Genomic DNA, 21,004 nt, shown 5'->3' with positions numbered 1-21,004 from the left:
CATCAGTAACATTCTCATTTCACTGGGAAAAAGACTAGACACCAGAAAGCAAATCTATGTTTTTGAAATGGGAAAAACACTGTCCATCAATCTCTAGCTGGTAAAATGTCAGCTGAACATTTGTTTGCTTCTACGAAAAGATAGGGCAGAGCCACGGGCACACACACACACACACACACCACCACCACCACCACCAACAACAACAAAACAGTTTTCCAAAAGCCACAGTGATTCAAGTATTGCATTAGTTGCTAATTGATGACATTATTAGTTTCTTTCAGTGGTGGCTGAAAGACCTGTCACGTTTTCTTTCGCAGCATCAACTACAGCTGCAAGACACACAGCCAAAGCTGAGCCTCAGAGAAGCCATCTGATGTAAAGTCTCACTGATGAATAACAGTCTACATTTCTCTAAATCCATCCTGCTATGCTGAGCATGAAGGACAAAATATTACCGCCTCTGCTTCTTTCAGTTCTGACCTGAATGAGGGCTGGGTGGCTCCGTTAATATTAACAATGTCTGTCTGAGTCCAGGTGATATTTTTTCTTTCATAGTCTTTAAAATAGTTTTATAGAGAAGACTAATAGGATCTAGACTGTGAAGTAATTTTCTTGGGAACCTTGGTACCTATGGAGACTTCAGTGTTTACCTAGAAAGTATAGTGGAACCGAAGGTTCTAGGAGACACTAGACAGGACAGCGTTTCGTCATAAGATTGTAACTCTACAGTATTTGTGTGTGTGTGTGTGTGTGTGTGTGTGTGTGTGAAATCTGGGGTTAGTAACTAAGTAAACAGTATATATTCTCTCTCTCTAATATACTGACATCCTAAGGAAATATTAACTTCCAACTTGGTTTTCCTTTTAATTTTCATGGACAGCTGATACATCCTCTGAGGGTAAAAAAGCAAAAGGAAATTTTAAAATGGCAGGTCTTCAGATATCTTGCTGAATCTGTAGGTTCATCACATCACAGGTGCTTAATAAATGCTTGTCCTGTAGGATTTGTCGAATTCTGATTACATTTCTGCAGTTTTGTATAAATCATATTGAGGAGGCTCGGTGCAGTTAACAGAAGGGCTGCCAAGTAGAATGGGAGAGATTTCCTTTTAACATCTTTTAAAAACAAGGTAGTTAAGAAATTGAAAGTATCCCTTTTTGGTGATCAAGTATGTAGATGGTGGAATCAGACATGCTCAATGCAGAAAAGTTAAAAAATACAGTGTGCACTAAGAAAAAGATAAAACATTGTCTTCACATTCATGGAATCGGGAGTGGGGTTGTTGTCCATGAGTAAAAACGTGCTAGTTTGCAAACAGGGAACTAAGTTCTAGGCTATATTCTGACATCAACCAGGCACCTACACCTGGAAAAGTCACTTTACTCTCTGCATCTGAACTTCCTTACCTTCTAAATGAGGCATGGATGGTGTGCATGTCTGTGTGTGAGGTGAGCTAAGGGACAGGTAAGCAATAGCTTTGGTTAATCTTTAATGATATACCCTGATCATTCCATAATTTTATACTACTCCATGAAAGAGCCAGGTGTTTTCCTAGATGTAAATGGAATGCATTTTTTTAAAAATCAAAAATCTAAATGAGAGCAAGATTTTAAGAATTCGTGGTGCAGGTGCGACGATGCCAACAGTTTCTTATTGCTCTTGGTGGACATATTTAAATACTCTGCTGGAGGAGGGCTGAAGGAAGCTCTGAATACAAATACAGAGAATGTCTGTAAGACCAGATCCCCCTCAAAGTAGGTAGAGGAAATATTTAAATGAATGCTCACTCTGTCGCTACACCAGGTAGTTACTCATACTGATTTTATTTATTTATTTAATGTATTTGTTCTTTGTAACCAGACAGGACAGCGTTTCAATCTTGCTACTGAGATGGAGGATCCATGAGATCTTGAGTAAATCACACTGAACCCCATTTTGCAGTATATAGAATAAACATCTATGTTGAGGGTTAATTAGAACAATTATAGCAATGAAATAAACATTGATGACATAAGCTGCATGCTGGAGGATATGGGAGCCCTTCAACAAAGAAAGAGGGTAGGGGCACTCTATATAAGGTCAAAAAAGACATTGTTTCTTCCTTTAATGAGCTTGCAATGTGCTGGTAATGTCTTAGTTTGCAGCTGGGCCACAGGAGGGTGGATAATACCTGGTACAGAGGACGGATAAAATAATGATTTCATAAATGAAAAAAAATAAAAGCATTTTATATTATTGGTATATGGAGTGATCTGTGAGCCCAGAAGAGGCAAGATCAGATGAAGTACACAGGACAGCTTTCTGGAAGGAGTGACTGCTCATTAGAATTGGGTGGACTAAGGACTGCCTCCCTGGGAGACAAAGCCAAAGCTGCAAAGATAAAAAGAGGTATCAGGTGTCTGGGCATGATTCTGGTTTCAGGAAGGGGCATGTGCCAGGTGGAGCGAGAGCAAGGGGCTGAGGTTAAGAAAGACAGTAGTGTCAATACTTCACCCTGAAGGATGTTCACAGCGCGGTGGGTAGATTTAGAATGCTTCTTCTGGTAGGAGGTGGTGACAATGGCAGTGTGTCATTTTGAGAACTACAGGAAGTTTTATGGAGAAGTGAGAGGGACAATTATTAGCAGGTAGGGTTGGTTGGAGAGATCTCAGGGTCTTTCCCTTTTAGAAAGCTCCTTTTACTGCATTTGCAGCCTAGAGCCAAAGAAATAATTTAAGCTGGGAAATGATATGATCGTACCTGTCTTAAAAAAAACACACACACACAATAAAAAAACCCGGGAGCAAAGCAAACAAAGAACTGGAAACGAGGAAGTCTAGGGGAAAATATGAAAGCAATTTTCTTACTTAAATCTCTGAAAAACAAATGATACTGAACCAACAGCTAATGTTTTCCTGCCTGTATCTTGGAAATTTCTAGAACAGAGCTTAATCTAATAAGATACCATGTGCTTTCACCAGTACCTCTAGATGGCAGTGATAGTAGAGAGAAATTTCCAGAATCTAGGAGGGGCATGTCCATTCACTTATACAGCAGGCACAGCTCATGCTATTTAGATGGTGCCAACTCTGAGTGGGTCTTCTTGGATGCCCAGCAGGCTGAAGTTTGAGTAATAAAGGAAAGGGATCCTCATTTCTTTCTGCCTGGCTGGAGGTGAGATCCTAGCACACTGCAGTAGTAGCAAAGGGGACTAGAGGAACACGGAAAACATCCATCCGTTCCCTTTTCATCAAAATAGAAGGATGCGTGAGATTGAATCACAGTTAATTGAAGATGATAAATTTAACTGATGGATAATGAAAAGACAGTTTTAAGTACTGCTGATGAACTTTCACAACCCATTTGCATCTTTACTCATAATGAAACAGAATATTATTTTATTTAAATATGTGGAATCTGCCTTTGATATTTCAGGGAAAGAATTTAATGGCCATTAAGAAGCCCGTATTTCTGAGACATTACTTGTTTTCTGTCTTGGTATAGAGGATTATCATTTTAAAAGAATCCAAAAAAAATATCCATAATGAAATTTGGCTTCTCTGTGGAGTTAACCTCGCTTAAATAATGGAGATCCTTCATTTTGCAAAAATGTGTGTCTCTAAATTCATGATATATTTTATGGACCACATATTGATGTCAGATGTCTGCCTCGCTTCATTCTTCTCTTTTTGGTAAATATGAGTTGACTTTCATATCCTCTGCTTTCTTTTTCAACATTATGACTACGGAATATTTTAAAGTGTCTGGGCTATTTTCATAACTAATGAAAGTGGTTATTTTAGAAATCATGTTTTGCTACTACTAAATCAGTCTTTTCTTCAATCTTATTGAGGTATCACTGACAAGTGCAGTTGTAGTATATCTAAAGCGTACAATGCGATGATTTGATGTATGTGTACCTCGTGGAAGGGTTCCCATCATTGAGTTAATTAATATATCCATCACCTCACATGTTTACCTTTTTATTTTATCTTTCCAGGAGAACCTTTAAGTTCTACTCTCTTAGCAAATTTCAGTTACATAATACAGTATTATAAACTACAGCCACCATGTTACATATTAGATTCTAAGATCATATTCACCTTGTAATTGAAAGTTTGTACCCTTCTACCAACTTCTTTCTATGTTCCCCACTCTCCAGCTCCTGGTAAGCAACACTATGTTCTCTAGGAGTTAATCTCTGAGTAAGATTTCTTTAAAAAATTCCCAAGTAAGTGATACCACACAGTATTTGTCTTAATCTTTTTTCATTTAGATTATGCCATCTTGGTTCATCCTTGTTGCCAGAATGGCAGAATTTCTTTATTTCTTATGACTGATTATATATATATATGAATAAATATATGAATATATATATATGAATAAATATATGAATATCTATGTATATATATATACACTATCTATTCATCTGCTGGTGAACACTTAGGCTGTTTCTATACCATGGCTGTTGTGAATAATGCTACAGTGAACAGTATAGATACCTTTTTGATATAATGATTTTTTTCCTTGTGGATATATACCTAGAAGTTGAATTGCTGGATGACATGGTAGTTCTATTTTTAATTTTGTTTTTTAATATTGTTTTCCATATGGGCTACATTGGTTCACATTTCTACCAAATGCACAGGGGTTCCCATTTTTCTACATCCTTACCAGCATTTGGTTCTCTTTTGTCTTTTAGGTAATAGCCATGCTAACAGGTGTGAGCTAATATCTCATTGTGGCTTTGATTAGCATTTCCCTCATGATTAGTGATGTTGAGCACCTTTTCATGTACTGTTGACCATCTGTGTTTTTTTTTCTTTTTGTTAAAATAGTCCTTTGTCCATTTTTAAATTGAGGTATTGGGTTGTTTTTTTGTTTGTTTTGTTTTGCTATTGAGCTGTAAAACTTCCTTCTATATTTTGGATATTAACCCCTATTTTGGATATGTGGTTTGCAAATATTTTCTCCCATTCTGTATGTTGCCTTTTCATTTTGTTGATGGCTTCCTTTGCTAGGTAAAAGCTTTTTAGTTTGTTGTGGTCCTACTAGTTTATTTTTGCTTTTTATTGCTGTGCCTTTAGAGTCAAATCCAAAAAAAAATTGCTAAGATCAATGTCAAGGGGATTACCTTCTAGGTTTTTTCCTAGGAGTTTTACAGTTTTAGGTCTTATGTTGAAAAATATACTCACCTTTGAATTAGTTTTTATGTATGATATAAGGGCCCAGTTCCATTCTTTTGCATGTGAATATTTAATTTTTGCAACAGCACTTATTGAAGAGACTCTTCCCATAGTATATTCTGGGCTCTTTTGATGAAAGTGAATTGCTCATGTGTGCCAGGGTGTATTCATGGGCTCTATATTCTGTTCCACTATTTGTGTGTCTATTTTCATTGCAATACCATACTGCTTTGATTATGATAGCTTGGTGATCTAGTTTGAATCAGGTGTGATGCCTCCAGCTTTGTTCTTCTTTCTCAAGACTGCTTTAGCCATTTGGGATCTTTTGTGGCTCCATACAAGTTTTAGGATTGTTTTTTCTATATTTATGAAATATGCTATTTTAAATAGCATATTTTTATGCATTGAATCTATAGACTGCTTTGGCTAGTATGGACATTTTAACAATATTAATACTCTCATTCTATGAACACACAATATTTTTCCAATTATCTGTGTCTTCTTCATCCATATCTTAGAGTTTTCACTGCACAGATCTTTCATCTCCTAGGTTATATTTATTCCTAAGTATTTATATTGTTTTTAATGCTTTTGTAAATAAGACTGTTTTCTTAATTTTTCTTTCTGATAGTTTTTGGTTACTCTATAGAAACATAGCTGATTTTTGTATATTGATTTTGTATTCTAAAACTTCAATGAAGTGATTTATTCTAATAGTTTTTTTGTGAAATCATTAAAGTTTTCTATATATGCAATATTTCTATATAATATTTTGTATCATCAGTATACATTTCTATACAATATTTTGTATCATCTACAGAGACAACTTTATGTCTTCCTTTCCAATTTGGGTGTATTTTACTGGGACATCCAGTACTATATTGAAAAACAGTGGCAGCAGTGGACATTCTCATCCGATTCCCAACTCTAGTGGAAAATCTTTCATAGCTTTTCAAAATTGGGTATTATGTGGGCTGTCATACATGACTTTTGTTATGTTGAGGTATGTTCCTTGTATACCCAGTTTTTATCATAAGATGATGTTGAATTTTGTCAAATGCTTTTTCTGCATCTAATGAAATGATCATGCAGTTTTTATCCTTTTGTTAATGTGGTGTATCACGGTGACTGAGTTGTGGATTTTAAGCCATCTTTGTATCTCTGGGATAAATCACTCTTGATGTTGGTATGATCCTGGTATAATCCTTTTAATATACTGTTGAATTTGATTTGCTAATGTTTTGTTGAGCATCGGTGCATCTATGTTCATCAGGGATATAAGGCTTTACTTTAGTTTTATTTTGTAGTGTCTGACTTTGATATTAGTGTAACACTGGATTTTTTTGTATATTTTTTATTGGAGTTCGATTTGCCAACATATAGTAGAACACCCAGTGCTCATCCCATCAAGTGCCCCCCACAGTGCCCATCACCCAGTCACCCCGTCCCTCTGCCCACCTCCCCTTCCACCACCCCTTGTTCATTTCCCAGAGTTAGGAGTCTCTCATGTTCTGTCACCCTCTCTGGTATTTCATACTCATTTTCTCTCCTTTCGCTTTTAATCCCTTTCACTATTTTTTATATTCCCCATATGAATGAAACCATATAATGTTGGTTTTGGAAGTGTTCTTTCCTCTTCTATTTACTGGAATAATTTTAAAAGGTATTAATTCTTCTTTAAATGTTTGGTAGAATTTACTCATGAAACCACCTGGTCCTAGACTTTTTTGGTGGGGGTATTTTGATTACTGCTTCAAAGTTCTTATTATTAGTCTGTTTAAATTTTCTTTTTCACCATAATTCATGCATAGTAGGTTGGATGCTTCTAGAAATTTATCTGGGTTCTTCAAGTATTCTTCTAATGTGACCGTGTATAATTGTTTATAGCATTTTCTTATGATCCTTAGTATTTGTATCATATGAGTTGTATCTTCTCATATTTCTTATTTTATTTAGTTAAGTCTTCTTTCTTCTTTTTTAGTATAGCTAAAGATTTGTTGATTTTGTTTACCTTTTCATAAACCAGCTCTCAATTTCATTGATCTAATGTGTTTTTAGTTTCTATTTCATTTCTTTTCACTCTGACCTTTGTTATTTCCTTTCTTCTACTAACTTGGAGCTTAGTTTCTTCTTTTTCTTGTATTTGAGGTATAGAGTTAGACTATTTAATATCTCTTTTCTCTTAATTTGGCATTTACCACCATAAACTTCTTTCTTAGACCTGCTTTTGCTCCATTCCACATGTTCTGGTATGTTACATATCCATTTTCACTTGTCTCAAGGTATTTTTAAATTTCTCTTTTAATTTCTTATTTAAGCCACTGGTTGTTCAAAAGCATTTGTTTAATCTCTGTATATTTGTAGATTTTTTAGTTTTCTTTTGGTAAGTGATTTCTAGCTTCAGATCTATGTGTCAGAAAGGATGCATGATATAATTTCAGTCTTCTTAAATTGATGAAGACTTATTTGGGGCCTAACATATGATCTATCCTGCAGGATGTTCCATATGTGCTTGAAAAGAATGTATATACTTCTGCTGTTAAGTGGAGTATTCTGTAGATATCTGTTAGGACTGTCTGGTCCAATAGGCAATTTAAATCCAGTGCCTTCTTGTTGATATTTTGCCTCAAGGATCTAGCCATTATTGAAAATGGGATTTGAAACAAGAAATCTAGTCAAGAAATTGGCAGAATACATGAACAGACATATCTTTAGAGACATACTAATGGCCAATAGATACATGAAGAAATGCTCAACATCACTCATTATCAGGGAAATACAAATCAAAACCACAGTGGGATATCACCTTCCACTAGAGAGAATGGCTTAGGTGAACAACACAGGAAACAACAAATGTTGGTGAGGAGTCAGAGAAAGGGAAACCCTCTTACACTGTTGGTGGGAATGAAAACTAGTGCAGCCACTCTGGAAAACAATATGGAGGTTCCTCAAAAAGTTAAAAACAGAGTTACCCTATGACCCAGAAATTACAGTACTAGGTATTTATCTAAAGGATACAAATGTAGTGATTTGAAGTAGCACATGCACCTCAATGTTTATAGCAGCAATGTCCATAATTGTCAAACTAAGGAAAAAGCCCAGATGTCCACCGACAGGTGAATGAATAAAGAAGAGGTGAAACACACACACACATACACACACACACAGAGGAATATTAGTCATTAAAAAGAATGAAATCTTTCCATTTGCAATGATATGGATGGAATGGGAGTGTATTATACTAAGTGAAATAAGTCAGTCAGAGAAATACCATATGATTTCATTCATATGTGGAATTTAAAAAATAAAACAGATGAATGTAGAGGAAGGGAAGGAAAAATAAGATAAAAACACAGAGAGAGAGGCAAACCATAAGAGACTCTTAACCCTAGGGAACAAACTGAAGGTTGCCGGAAGGAAAGGGGGTGGAGGATTGGGATAACTGGGTGACCAGCATGAAGGAGGGCACGTGATGTGATGAGTACTGGTGTTATATGAAACTGATGTATCGCTAAACTCTACCCTGAAACTAGTAATATACTCTATATTAATTAATCTTAATTTAAATTTTTAAAAAAGGAAACTGGGGTGATGAAGTTCCTTACTATTTTGGAGTTGCTGTCTATTTCTCTTTTCAGATCTGTTAATATTTGCTTTAGTATATATTTAGGTGCTCTGATATTGAGTACAAAAGTATATACAAATATTGTATTTTACTGATGAATTACTCCTTTACCATTAAAAAATGATATTCTTTGTCTCTTGTTATAGTTTCTGACTTTAAGTCAATTTGTCTGACATATCTATAGCTACTTCTTCTTTCCTCAGTTTCCATTTGCGTGGTCTTTCTTTTTTCCATTATTCCACTTTCAGTCTGTTTGTGTCCTTAAAGTTGAAATGAGTCTCTGTAGGCAATACAGAGTTGGGTCTTTTCTTTTTTCCTTTCTTTTTAAAATTCATTCAGCCACTCTATGTCTTTTGATTGCAGAACATAGTCCCTTTACATTTAAATAGATGTTGGTAGGAATAGACTTACTATAGACATTTTGTGAATTGTTTTCTAGCTGATTTGTAGTTTATTTTTCCTTTCATCCTCTCTTGTGCTTTCCTTTTGTGATTTGATGATTTTTGAGGTTGTATTTTTTTACAGAATAAATTCCTTTTTTTAAAGTTTTTATTTATTTGTTTATTCATGAAAGACACACACAGAGAAAGGCAGAGACACAGGCAGAGGGAGAAGCAAGCTCCATGCAAGGATCCCGATGTGGGAGTCGATCCTGGGTCTCCAGGATCACACCCCAGGCTGACGGCAGCGCTAAACCACTAAGCCACTGGGGCTGCCCAAGGTTGTATGTTTTGATTCGTTTCTCTTCATGTTTTGTGTTTCTTCTATAAGTTTTGCTTTGTGGTTATCATGAGGCTTTTATAAAACATCTTATAGCTATAACAGTCTATTTTAAACTGGAAACAACTAAACTTTGAATGCATACAAAAGCTCTACAATTCTCCATATTTCTCCCCACATTTTGTTTTTGATGTCACAATTTACATCTGGCTCACTCCCATTATAAAACCAGGTCATCAACCTATCTCTAAAAGATTGTACACATGCCTGGTGGCCTACTTATTACTGTTCCTACTCAAGGGATGGCTGGATCTCATAGCTGAACGTGCTTGTATTCATAAATCCCACAGGACTGTAGCGAATAATGAGGGAGTTCTTAACAGGTATATCTTTTTTTTTTTTTTTTCTTCTCTGATTGGGTGAATTACACTGCCTTGTCTTCAAGTTGGCTAATCTTTCTTCCATCTATTCCAATCTGTTGTTGAATACCTCTACAGAATTTTGTAGTTAGTTTTTGTATTCCTCAACTCTGTGGTTTCTGTTTGGTATATCTTAAAATATTTTCTCACTCTTTGTTGAAATGCTTACTTTGTTAATACATTGCTCTCCTGACCTCAACAAGCATCTTTATGACTGTTATTTTGAACTCCATTGTGCAAATCACATATTTCAATTTCATTAAGATTTGTTTATGGAGATTTATTTTGTACTTTTGTTTGGAATGCATTTTCATTTTTCTTCATTTTTCTTGATTCTCTGTACTGGTTGGTTTCTACACATTAGATAATACACATACCTCTGCCAGTCTTGACACCCTGGTGTTGTATAGGAGATGACCCTCATCAAATTAGCACAGACTAAACTGTTGGTTGTCTCTTAAATCTGTGTGATTACTCAAGCAGCCTTCTTTGTTTAGTGGCTCCTAGTAGTGAGGGACCTGGCTGTGTCCCAAAGGAAAGAGTCAGAGTCAGCACCTAGATGCAGGCTGATTGTAAGATTGACTTTCAGGCAAGCAGCTTGTGAAATATACAGTCAAACCCATTTCAGGGAAAGACTGGGAAATGGGCATCTTGCCAGTTCCTTCTATGTTCAGCCCTGGGGAGATACCTGGGTGAGTACTCTCATGTGTACCTGTTAAGAACTACCTCATTATTTGCTACAGTCCTGTGGGATTTATGAATACAAGTACATTCAGCTATGAGATCCAGTCATCCCTTGAGTGGGAACAGTAATAGGCAGGCCACCAGGCATGTGTACAATCTTCTTCTAGAGACAAGTTGATGACCTGGTTTTGTAATGGAAGTGAGCCAGAGGGAGAATGTGACAGAAATATCCACCAGATCCCCTGAACTCCATGAGGAATCACAGCCAGCTCCTTAATGCAGATTCTTGACTATGGGCTCTCAGGCAGCAGATTGTAAAGTAGGTAGTTAATTTCCTTTCAGGGAAAGATGGAGATGGGCATCTTTGCTTGATCCCTCTGTGCTAATAAGGCCTGTGGGGATAGTTACAATGAATCCTCATGAGCCCATTAAGAATTGTTTCTATTGTTTCTATAGTCCTGTGGGTCTTGTGGATGTATAACTCATAAACTTTCATAGATAGGTGTTCTATGGGCCTGTCTCTTGAGTGACAGCCTTAAAAGCTGGGGTGCTAAATGTATGGTCCAAATCCTCTGCTGCTCATGGAGAAGCTGGGAGCTAGGGATGGATGCCCTCCTGACTGTATGACACTGTGTTGGTATACACAGTTTTTATGAAAGAGTGTGTCTCAGCCTTTCCTACCCATTTCAATGTGGGTACTTTCTTAGTTGCCTGATGTGTAGGAGTCACTGAGCTAGATTCCAGATTTCTCTTGGAGGGATAACTCTGTGCGTATCTGTGGGAGGAGGGAAGTTCAGGAGCTTCCTATCTCTCTGTCTAGGTTCCTCCAACTAAACAGTCCTGCTGAATTGGTTATATAGCAGTTCCTCATTAATTGTAAATTGTAATTGGAAGTTATAAATGGAATTATTTTCTTAACTTCACTCTCAGAATGAGCATACAGAAATATACAATTTTTTATATTGACTTTCTATCCAAAACCCTGCTGAACCTACTTACTAGTTCTCATTAGATTTTTTTTTTTACTAGATTTCTTAGGATTTTCTATTCAAAAATATCTTTTTTTTTTCCAATCTGAATGTCTTTTTATTTCTTTTTCTTGCCCAATATCCCTTGCTAGAAGCTTCAGTATAATGTTCAACATAAATCATGAGGGAGCATCCTTGTTTTCCTGATCTTAGCAGGAAATTATTCAGCCTTTCAACATTAACTATATTAATATAATCTTTCTTTTGATAATGGATTTATTTCATATTTGGGAATCTTCTGCAGTAGTTCTTTTTTTATTTTTTTATTTTTTAAATTTTTTTAAAAATTTATTTATGATAGTCATACAGAGAGAGAGGGAGAGAGAGGCAGAGACATAGGCAGAGGGAGAAGCAGGCTCCATGCACCAGGAGCCTGACGTGGGATTCGATCCCGGGTCTCCAGGATCGCGCCCTGGGCCAAAGGCAGGCACCAAACCGCTGCGCCACCCAGGGATCCCTGCAGTAGTTCTTAAGAACAAAAATCATTCTTGTTTTGGAAGTCACAGTTATTTAGAAATAAATGAATAAGTCAGGAAAGCATAATTAAAACAATATATTATAATGTAGATATGCACAAGTTACTGACCTAGTCATGTGTTACAATGATATCAAATACATATGGTAAAATCTTGTTTTTTTTCTCTTAAAGATTTTACTTATTTATTTGAGAGAGAGAAAGAGAGTGGGCGAAAGAGCAGAGGGACACACAGACTCTGTGCTGAGTGTGGACTCCAACATGGGGCTTGATCCCACAACCCCACAATCACAACCCGAGCTGATATCAAGAGACAGACATTCAACTGATTGAGCCACCCAGGTACCCCTTGATTATGTGATGATTATATGCCCTAATACAAGCAAATATTTCTTTCTACTTCATATGGTGTTATTTAGTCATTACATAGATATCTTAAGTATGCTCTCATCTACTAGGGAAGTTTAAGACAGGCTCTGATAGCCATTCTTTCTATTTTGTACTAGTTTGTTGAAGTCAACAATTCATTTCTGGCATGACAGTCTATTGACTTTTTTTTCTTCTGAATTTCTTTGTTTGAAGGAAGGGATGTCAAAACCCTCTGTTTGTTAGAATTTCCTTGTATAATGTCATTGTGAGTGTACACATTCCAGAAACGTAAGTTTTTTGTCTTTAGTGATTAATATCAGGATATGCTAATTTTAAGAATTATATTTTTATAAAATATATTAAAATATCCAGACTACAGGCCTACTAAAAACAATGGGAAAGATAAGTCAACATTTCTCAGTATTTTCATGATAATCCATGAAGCTAGTGAAATCATACTTTATTCCAAAAACACCATGCAAGAAGAGTTGATAGTCTATTGCTGAATTTTAATATCTCAATTTCATAGTGTGATCCAGTTCACTAACAGCTAAAAATTCCTGTCTCAGAGGGTGATGGCCCACTCACTACAAGACGAGAATTAAATCTGAATCTCTTTGCAGCCTTTGGTTCTTTCCCTGTGTTAAGGAAAAGATCCTCACCAAAGAAATACATAGTAGGAAAAGAGAAAAAGGAGAAAACCTTCTTAACTTCTCTTAAATAAACCACATCTGAGGTTAAGCCCTTGGGGCAGATGGCACTCTAATGAAGCAAGGAGAATGGGCCCCTATTTGGCTGCTTTCCCTCTACACTGCACAGTTAACAAGAAATACTTGGTGAGCCTTGGCAAGAAATCTAGAAGGATTTGCACTTTCAGGATTTTATACTAATGTGTATGTATCTTTTTCAATATAGGTCTATATATAACACAACATGAAAAGCTGACATAATTTTAAAAATATTTGGATTACTCCCAATCAAAAGACTTCCTTACATATCTGTTTTAATCTTGCTTTTCTTAAAATCAGAGCACGAGGGTCATCAGTTTGATCATCCTTGTGATATCCTAAGTATTGGCAACCTTAATCCATACATTAAATTATGGTACATTAATCATTTATACAGATAAAAGACAATTATTTAATTTGTCAGGTGATATCATAGTAAAGCAAATATCATAATCACTTTTAAATGTGCTTTGGCAGATGTCAAACTAGTCTGCATCAACATATATTGAATTGCGCATTAGAAATATGATGACTACTGTATCAAAAATATTATCCTAGGTGTTATAAAAAGCTTAGTGAGTAATGTAGTTTACTCATTTACTGAAGTGTTATTTTAAAGCACAGTTATTATAATCTGGAACGCTCGAGCAATTCTTATGAAAAAGAAAAAAACAGAGAGCTCTTACCAAGTTTGCAATGATGTAATGGTAGCCTTTTACATGCTTCCCAACACTCACAATCTGTGAAGATAGAAGGAAACAAGGAAAAACCAATTTAACTTTACTGAAGGGTATTTTTAAAAATAGAATTTTCACTATTTTAGCATAATTCCATGTGGAAACACGATGAGAAAATGTTACTTTTTCTTATAATTGAAGAAATTCATAAGCCACCTTAAAAATTGTGATTAAAGTAAAAAAAAAAAAAAACAAAAAACCCAACACTCTAATTTCAATCATGCTGTATAAAAGAGCCTTCATTTACCAAACCTTGTTCAAAAAACTACTACTGGGGATCCCTGGGTGGCTCAGCAATTTAGCGCCTGCCTTCAGCCCAGGGTGTGATCCTGGAGACCCGGGATCGAGTCCCGCATCAGGTTCCCTGAATGGAGCCTGCTTCTCCCTCTGCCTGTGTCTCTGCCTCTCTCTCTCATGAATAAATAAATAAAATATTTAAAAAAAACAAAAGAAAACAAAACTACTACTCATGCTATAATTCCCTAGAAGAGAAAGAAATGGTTATGAAACAAACTAATGTATATATATATTACATATATATGTAATGTATGATAGGTTGTTAAGTGTCTTCTATTGTTAAGAATGATTTTCTATGAGTAGATTGGATTTTTGTCCTGAGCAGCAAGCAAGATTTTTCTGAGGCACAGTATCTGTGTTTAGACGCCTCTGATACTAGAGAATACTTAGTCAATTCCCACTTGCATATGGATAGAGCAGTATTTTATTGTAATCAAAAGAATAAAGACAAAACAACATCAAGAGATTTTTTTCTCTGTTAGATTCATCATCTTTTTTCTAAGAATGTTTTTAGGAATGTTTCAAGAATTAGGAACTCAGAACTTTCTAACAGAGAAATATAGTTGCATTACAAGTGAAAACTCTTATTTTCTATAAAATTGATAATTCCTTCAATGAGAGAAAAATCTAACGACAATTACTGATGAGCCACTTTGTAACTTCATTTGTTCCTCAAAGTGGACAACACAATATATGAATTTCATGTACTTTCCTCATCAAAGAAAAAATTAAATTGTTTTTAGCATTTTAATAGCCTCTAAAAAGAATTCTTTGTAAATGGATGAGTTGTGTATGAAATAAAGGAAAATCCCTTTAAAGTCCAGAACATACGAATCATGATCAAAAAACAGAGCTTTGCACACATGCCATTGGTGAAATGGAGTCTCTATGCTCATCTTATCGTTTCTTTTAGGTCACAGCTAAGACTTCCTCTTTATTCTGATGGTTCTTCAATTTCATTATGATGGAATTTGGATTTTTACTTCTTACTATTTGTTTATATTGTTCAGGAATTGTTGTGCTTCCAGAATACAAGGATTTCCTTCAACGATTCTGGGAAATTCTTTATCAATTTCCTTGAAAACACCCCTTCAAAGATGTCTATGTTTGCTTCTAACAGATACTGCAGTGTTCGTTATTACTGATTCCCAGCTCACAGAGTGTGGTATAAATTCAAATTAAACTTACGATCTGCCTAAAGAGAGTAGTGATGACCACTTCTCACAGAAGGAGTCTGCCTTGCCACACTGAGCCTGGCCCCAGGCAGAAAACATTCAGGTGATTCCTTGTACAGGGAGCACATTGTTTTCTAGTTGTCTCTTTTAGTGGGTATCACTCTTCAAGAGTGTGGCTTAAAATCAGACCTGAGGTCTAACTTATTGCCTTGGCTGAGCCCAAAGTCCCTGTTCTTGGGTGAGCATTAAACCTCCAGTCAGGTTGCCCAATCTGGCAACTTCTGTGGGTGCAGTTGCCTTTCATTGCTGGCTCCAGAAGATTTTTCTTTCTCTCCGGGAAGCTCAACTATGCATTTGAAATGTTTTACGTAGCATGTCTGTATCTTTTATATTGCCCGATTTAGCCCACAGTTTATCTAAAGCTGAACATCCCTTGACAGTCTCACCATAAAGATGAGGACAAGCAATGCATGGATGGGATTGTAAACAAGGTCTGCTAAAGAAAGTGCTTAATTAGTCATCATATTGGATAACCCAAACCCAAGTGATTTAGCCCAGGTTGAGGAGGTGAGAGCACTGGTATTCTCTGGGGATCTCCAGGGGAGTGTGTGCAAAAGATAATTATCAAGGAACACCTGATGGCTATACTTAGGACACTGTATACTCTCTTACCGTGTCTCCAGAGCTTCACTATTGGACCTCAGCAGGGAGTGTTGCCACAGGACAATTCATTACTTCTCTCTTGCTGATTCACTGTAACTTTCTCTGGTGTGATGGTGTAAACCCTTCTGCACTCTCCTCAAGCACCCCTACTCATCCTGCCTCTTCTCCTCTCAAGGTTCTCAGCGTATGATTTCTCTGTGGCTGCAGTCAATAACCTCTCCCTTCTTCTAAAATTCTTTTCTTTTCTTTTTTTTTTAGATTTTATTTATTTATTTGAAAGAGAGCATGCATAGGCTGGGAGCAGCAGGCAGAGGCAGAGGGAGAAGCAGAATCTCTGCTCAGCAGGGAGTCCAACATGAGCCTGGATCCCAGAACCCTGAGATCATGACCTGAGCTGAAAGCAGATGCTTACCTGACTGAGCCACCCAGGTGCCCCTTTCTAGAATCATTTTAAAGATCTAACACTTGTAAGTGTTAAAAAATGTGGAACTGGCAGAAATTCTGCACTTGGTGTCTCCATAAGGAAATTACTGTCAGTTCTAGATTATCTAGTAAAGAACTGTAATAAATTAAAGCTTATGTAATATGTTTTCAAGGAATTAGAACTTATGGAACCACAAACAACCAAAAGTGACAAAAATCCTGGCAGAAAAGGCCTTGCAGAGCTTGATTTGCATCAACATGATGGGAACCCAGGGCCCCAGGGAGCAGTGATCAGAGGATTTATTTACCTGGCTGGGGAGGCCAGAGAGAACACCGTTTTTTTGCTGAGCCAGATCCTGGCAGGGGGGAAATGAATGTGCCCCACAAACTGCTGTGAGGCCCTCACTGCCTCTGAACACTCCCCACCCCACCCTGACTGAGGTTAAGGCCAGATTTTGATCCCTCTGCCAAGCATCCAACACTAGATGGAATTTCTTTGTGGAAAAAAAAATCCAATTTATACTTCAATACTCTATAGTAAAGTGTCCTGCACCTAGAGTACTGGTTGCTTAAGTTCAAAAAAAATTTTTTAATTGTTGTGTGAAACTGACAGTGTCACAGATGTGTTTTTACATGGCTATCATCATCTCAACAAATGTGAAGACAACCTCCTGTTAAAAAACCAAAACAACAAAAACAAACCACCAAACAAATGAAAAATCAAAATCAGCAATCAGAGTGACTTGACTTTGGATGCAGATCAAACCTTGTGTCTTTGTATTTCTGATGTTTATTCTTTATAAAGAATGAAAGTGCACAGTGTGAGGGGAAAGACAGGAATATATAACAGCACAGGTATGTCTGTAGGGCCAGTGACTCACAGACACTACTGACCACCCACTCATGCTTTTCCTCTTACCACTTCAGTGCCTACTGCCACTCCTGCCAGTACCCGGATTTCTGTGACTTCTGGGTCTCCCTGGTCCCCCCACTTTACTCACAGTGCGGGGAGACAGGGGGCCAACAGAAGTGCCCGGGGAATGAACGCCTTCCTCCCGGCAGCCCTCCAACAATGACTGACAAGTGTGTTTGGCCCAGTTTTTTAAGGGAAAACAAGGCCCACGATGAGGACTTGGTTGCGATAATTAATTATGGCCTTTCATAAAGGTAAAAACATGTAGGAGTAGAGACTCTGTTTTCCTATTCTTTTTATCTTCTTAAAAGAGACAGAGGATGCAAATGGACAAAGAATAATTGACCAAGTATCTGTTCAGAGTTCTGAGGAACGGGTTAGGAAGAATATACAAGTTCCACTGACCATACGCTTTCAAAGGAGCCCATCGCTACCAGAATAAAACGCTTAAGAAATGGGACTAATTGGGCAACCCCGGTGGCGCAGCGGTTTAGCGCCGCCTGCAGCTCCAGCAGCCCAGGGCGTGATCCTGGAGACCCTGAATCGAGTCCCACATCAGGCCCTGCATGGAGCCTGCTTCTCCCTCTGCCTGTGTCTCTGCCTCTCTGCCTTTCTCTCTCTGTGCCCCTATGAATAAAAAAAAAAAAAAAAAAAAAAAAGGGGGGGCTAATTGATTCCTTTATTTTTTCTTGTTTTTTTTTTTTTTTTTAGGAGATAGTTGCTTAGAAGTATCTATGGTACTGGTCAAATGATTCAATTTTAAAATCAGACCCATGTATATTAATAGGGTAAATGCCTGATGCAGTCACTGCATTGTTTTAATGAATTATGGCATAGTCTTTATGACTGAGACTTCTAAATCTTTATTCATTTATTAAAATTAGGGAAGAATGAATCCAGGACACTTTTCTACCTTGACCCCACCTTTAAATAAATTTAGTTCAATAAATGTGTCCTATGTATAAGTTTAGGGTAAGGAGATTCAAGGCATATAAACCTAAGTAAATCGGTGCTGTTGGGATAAGAGTGTTTAAGTAATCTCTTAAGGGGATAGGCCTCAGGCAGAAATGACTAAGATGCAGACAGACTAAAGGGAGTACCATGGATTTTAAGATGTGGTATCATTTGGTTGGGAGAACAAGGTAATTTGAAAGACAGACAGATGTTAAATAAATATTGATGGAGTGGATGAATAAAGAAGTTAGCATATCAACACCCCAACACTAGTATATTAAGATCCATTTGAGACTTGTAAATGACGAGAGTTTGGCCTTTAGCCCTCAATCTAATTTTATGTGAATCCTTTATGTATCGATGGTTTATAAAGCATTCAGGGGTCTTTCTAGATGAGGGTTGCTGTGTATCACCTTGAACTACTATTACGAAGCTATGATCATTGTATTGAACAGTCTCCGAGCTGGAGACCTGCAACAGCACACCTGAGTATGAATTATTTTGGTTTTCCTTTTCTTTGATTTGGTAACTCAGCTGGAAATTCCTCTCCCAGCTGTTATCATGTTCCAGAGAATTCCACGACATGAGCAAAGCACTACAGTATAGTTGGTGGTGTTATGGACAGGATGCCTGGTAAATGTTGGAGACTTACTGTCACTCTCTCTAGTCCTTTGTTTCCATAGAAATCCCAAACCCCCAGATGTCCCTTGCATGTTGATCGTCAGGATGCTTCAAAATATTTTATTATAGATAAAATCAAAAGCTTTAGCTTATTTAGTTTACCTCAGTTTCACCAAAAGAAAAACATAAGGCAAAGGGCTTTTGCAAATGCACTGCAGAGTTATGACCCTGTAAGAAAAGAGGACTTTTACTTCTGGGGTGTGACTCACAGAGGGAGAGAAGAAAATAAAGAACCTCAGAACAAAAAGAACTAAGGCTATTTAGTGTGAGAAGAGATGAGGTGAGGGACAGGGAACTAGAACTCTCATCAAATGTTTTAGGATTAAGGGGCACATATATGCACATGTATACAAATGTATTTTTGTTCATCTGTACTTGAGGATGTCAGGAATAATAAACATTTCTAATTAGGACAAATTCACTTTTAGGGAAAAAGGAGTGGAAGAATGTTGCCTGTAAAGGGATGGCTATCTCTCAAAGTAATGATCTGATCTCTCGGTAGCAGCTGCCAGCAGGGGCTGACTGACTTCCAGTAAAAGATGGGTAGAGCCCTTCTCAGATCTAAAGTCCTTTGTATGGCCAGTGGCTGTCACAGATGCTACTGGCTGCCCACCCATGCTTTTCCTCTTACCATTTCAGTGTCTACTGCTGTACCTGCTGGCACCAGGATTTTCATGACTTCCTGGTCTCCCTGGTCCCTCACTTTGCTCTCAGTGGGGAGGGCAGGGGGGCAAGGTCAGAAGTGCCTGGAATAGACGCCCTCCTTTCCTGCAGCCCTGGTGCATAAATATTCTAACATCCTTGCCAGAGGGAGGATTCTGATATGTGTGTTCTATTTACACTAATTTCAAATGACATTTACAATAATCTTCTAGCAATTTACATTAATTTCAAATGAGATTAAGCTTTGGTCACCCACGTGGTCATTTTCAGGATAAATGCACCTTTAATTGACTGCATTTCTCCAATGCTCTTTCAGTATGTTCTTCGTCTCATAAACCGATGGATTATACATAAATCTGTGTCTTAAGGTTTGCTTCTGGGGAAACCAAACTAAGACAGTCTCCAAATAAAAAAAAAAAGAAATGAGCAATGTGGCAGTAAAATTAATAAGGGTAAAAAAGTCCCTAATCTCTGTGTATAGTCAGGGACTCAAGTTGCATAAAATGCCATGCTTTAATTTGGAAAAATTTCTCATATAGAGAAATAGAAATGAAACAGTGTCTTTATTTGATACCTTCTTTTTATTCCTGACATACGATTTTCCTCTTCATACTGTCTTTATATACCTTAAGGACACCTGTTCTTAGTACTAGTTTCTTTCCTTGACTATATTCCAAATGCAAACAAAACAAAACAAAACAAAACAAAAACCAACAACAAACCTTTGGTTTCATCCTTTCAGAATCTATGAAGATTGTAGATTGCCTTATATATACCTCTCCATACAGATGGCCCTTTAAGTGATATGATTTGAATGGTATTATAGAACAATGAGTAAAAACTAAGTGTTGAAATGCAGGTGTTTATTTCCTGCTTCAGGACACCTCATCTCATCATGGTAACTTCCAAGAGCTATAGAAAAGCACGTTGTAGAGTGTATCCTTCTCTATTATGGCAGTTCCAAATTTCTATGTCCACAGAGCCTGAATATTATGATTCTCATCATGCTAACAGTGACCATCTCTTAGCAGAGATCCATTCTGACTTAATAGCATTTTAATTTAGTGATTGAACATATTTGCAAAGAGGCACAGAAGGTTCTATGGAATTTGTGATTAGGAATGTGAAATGCACATAATAGCTTGAAGGAACCAGTGAGCACCATGCTCTTCTTTAATTAAAGAGATATTTTGTGTGAAGCAATATAAAAAGTACTGCTAATGAGATGTAGGTGCAGGGGGGTAATCCTTTGCTTTCATAAACAAACATGTTCAATAAGTACAGT

The 21,004-nt window shown here is 37.0% G+C and overlaps 1 protein-coding gene across 14 annotated transcripts in view; it reads right to left on the bottom strand.

Annotated features, from left to right (window-relative positions):
• The window catches only part of GRIA4 (glutamate ionotropic receptor AMPA type subunit 4), a 377,193-nt gene that overhangs the window by 82,734 nt on the left and 273,455 nt on the right, over window positions 1–21,004 (bottom strand). For all 14 annotated transcript variants that reach the window (XR_012028564.1, XR_012028563.1, XM_072821787.1 and 11 more), the window contains one exon: window positions 13,900–13,953. Coding sequence is in view for 12 of the 14 variants with exons in the window: in XM_072821787.1 (XP_072677888.1) it covers window positions 13,900–13,953 (54 nt within the window). In the remaining 2 variants the exon portion in view is untranslated. The remainder of the gene's footprint in view (window positions 1–13,899; window positions 13,954–21,004) is intronic.

This window comes from Canis lupus, chromosome 3 (assembly GCF_048164855.1).
Source record: "Canis lupus baileyi chromosome 3, mCanLup2.hap1, whole genome shotgun sequence".
NCBI classification, from domain to species: domain Eukaryota; kingdom Metazoa; phylum Chordata; class Mammalia; order Carnivora; family Canidae; genus Canis; species Canis lupus.
This window is presented reverse-complemented; position numbering and strand designations above follow the sequence as displayed.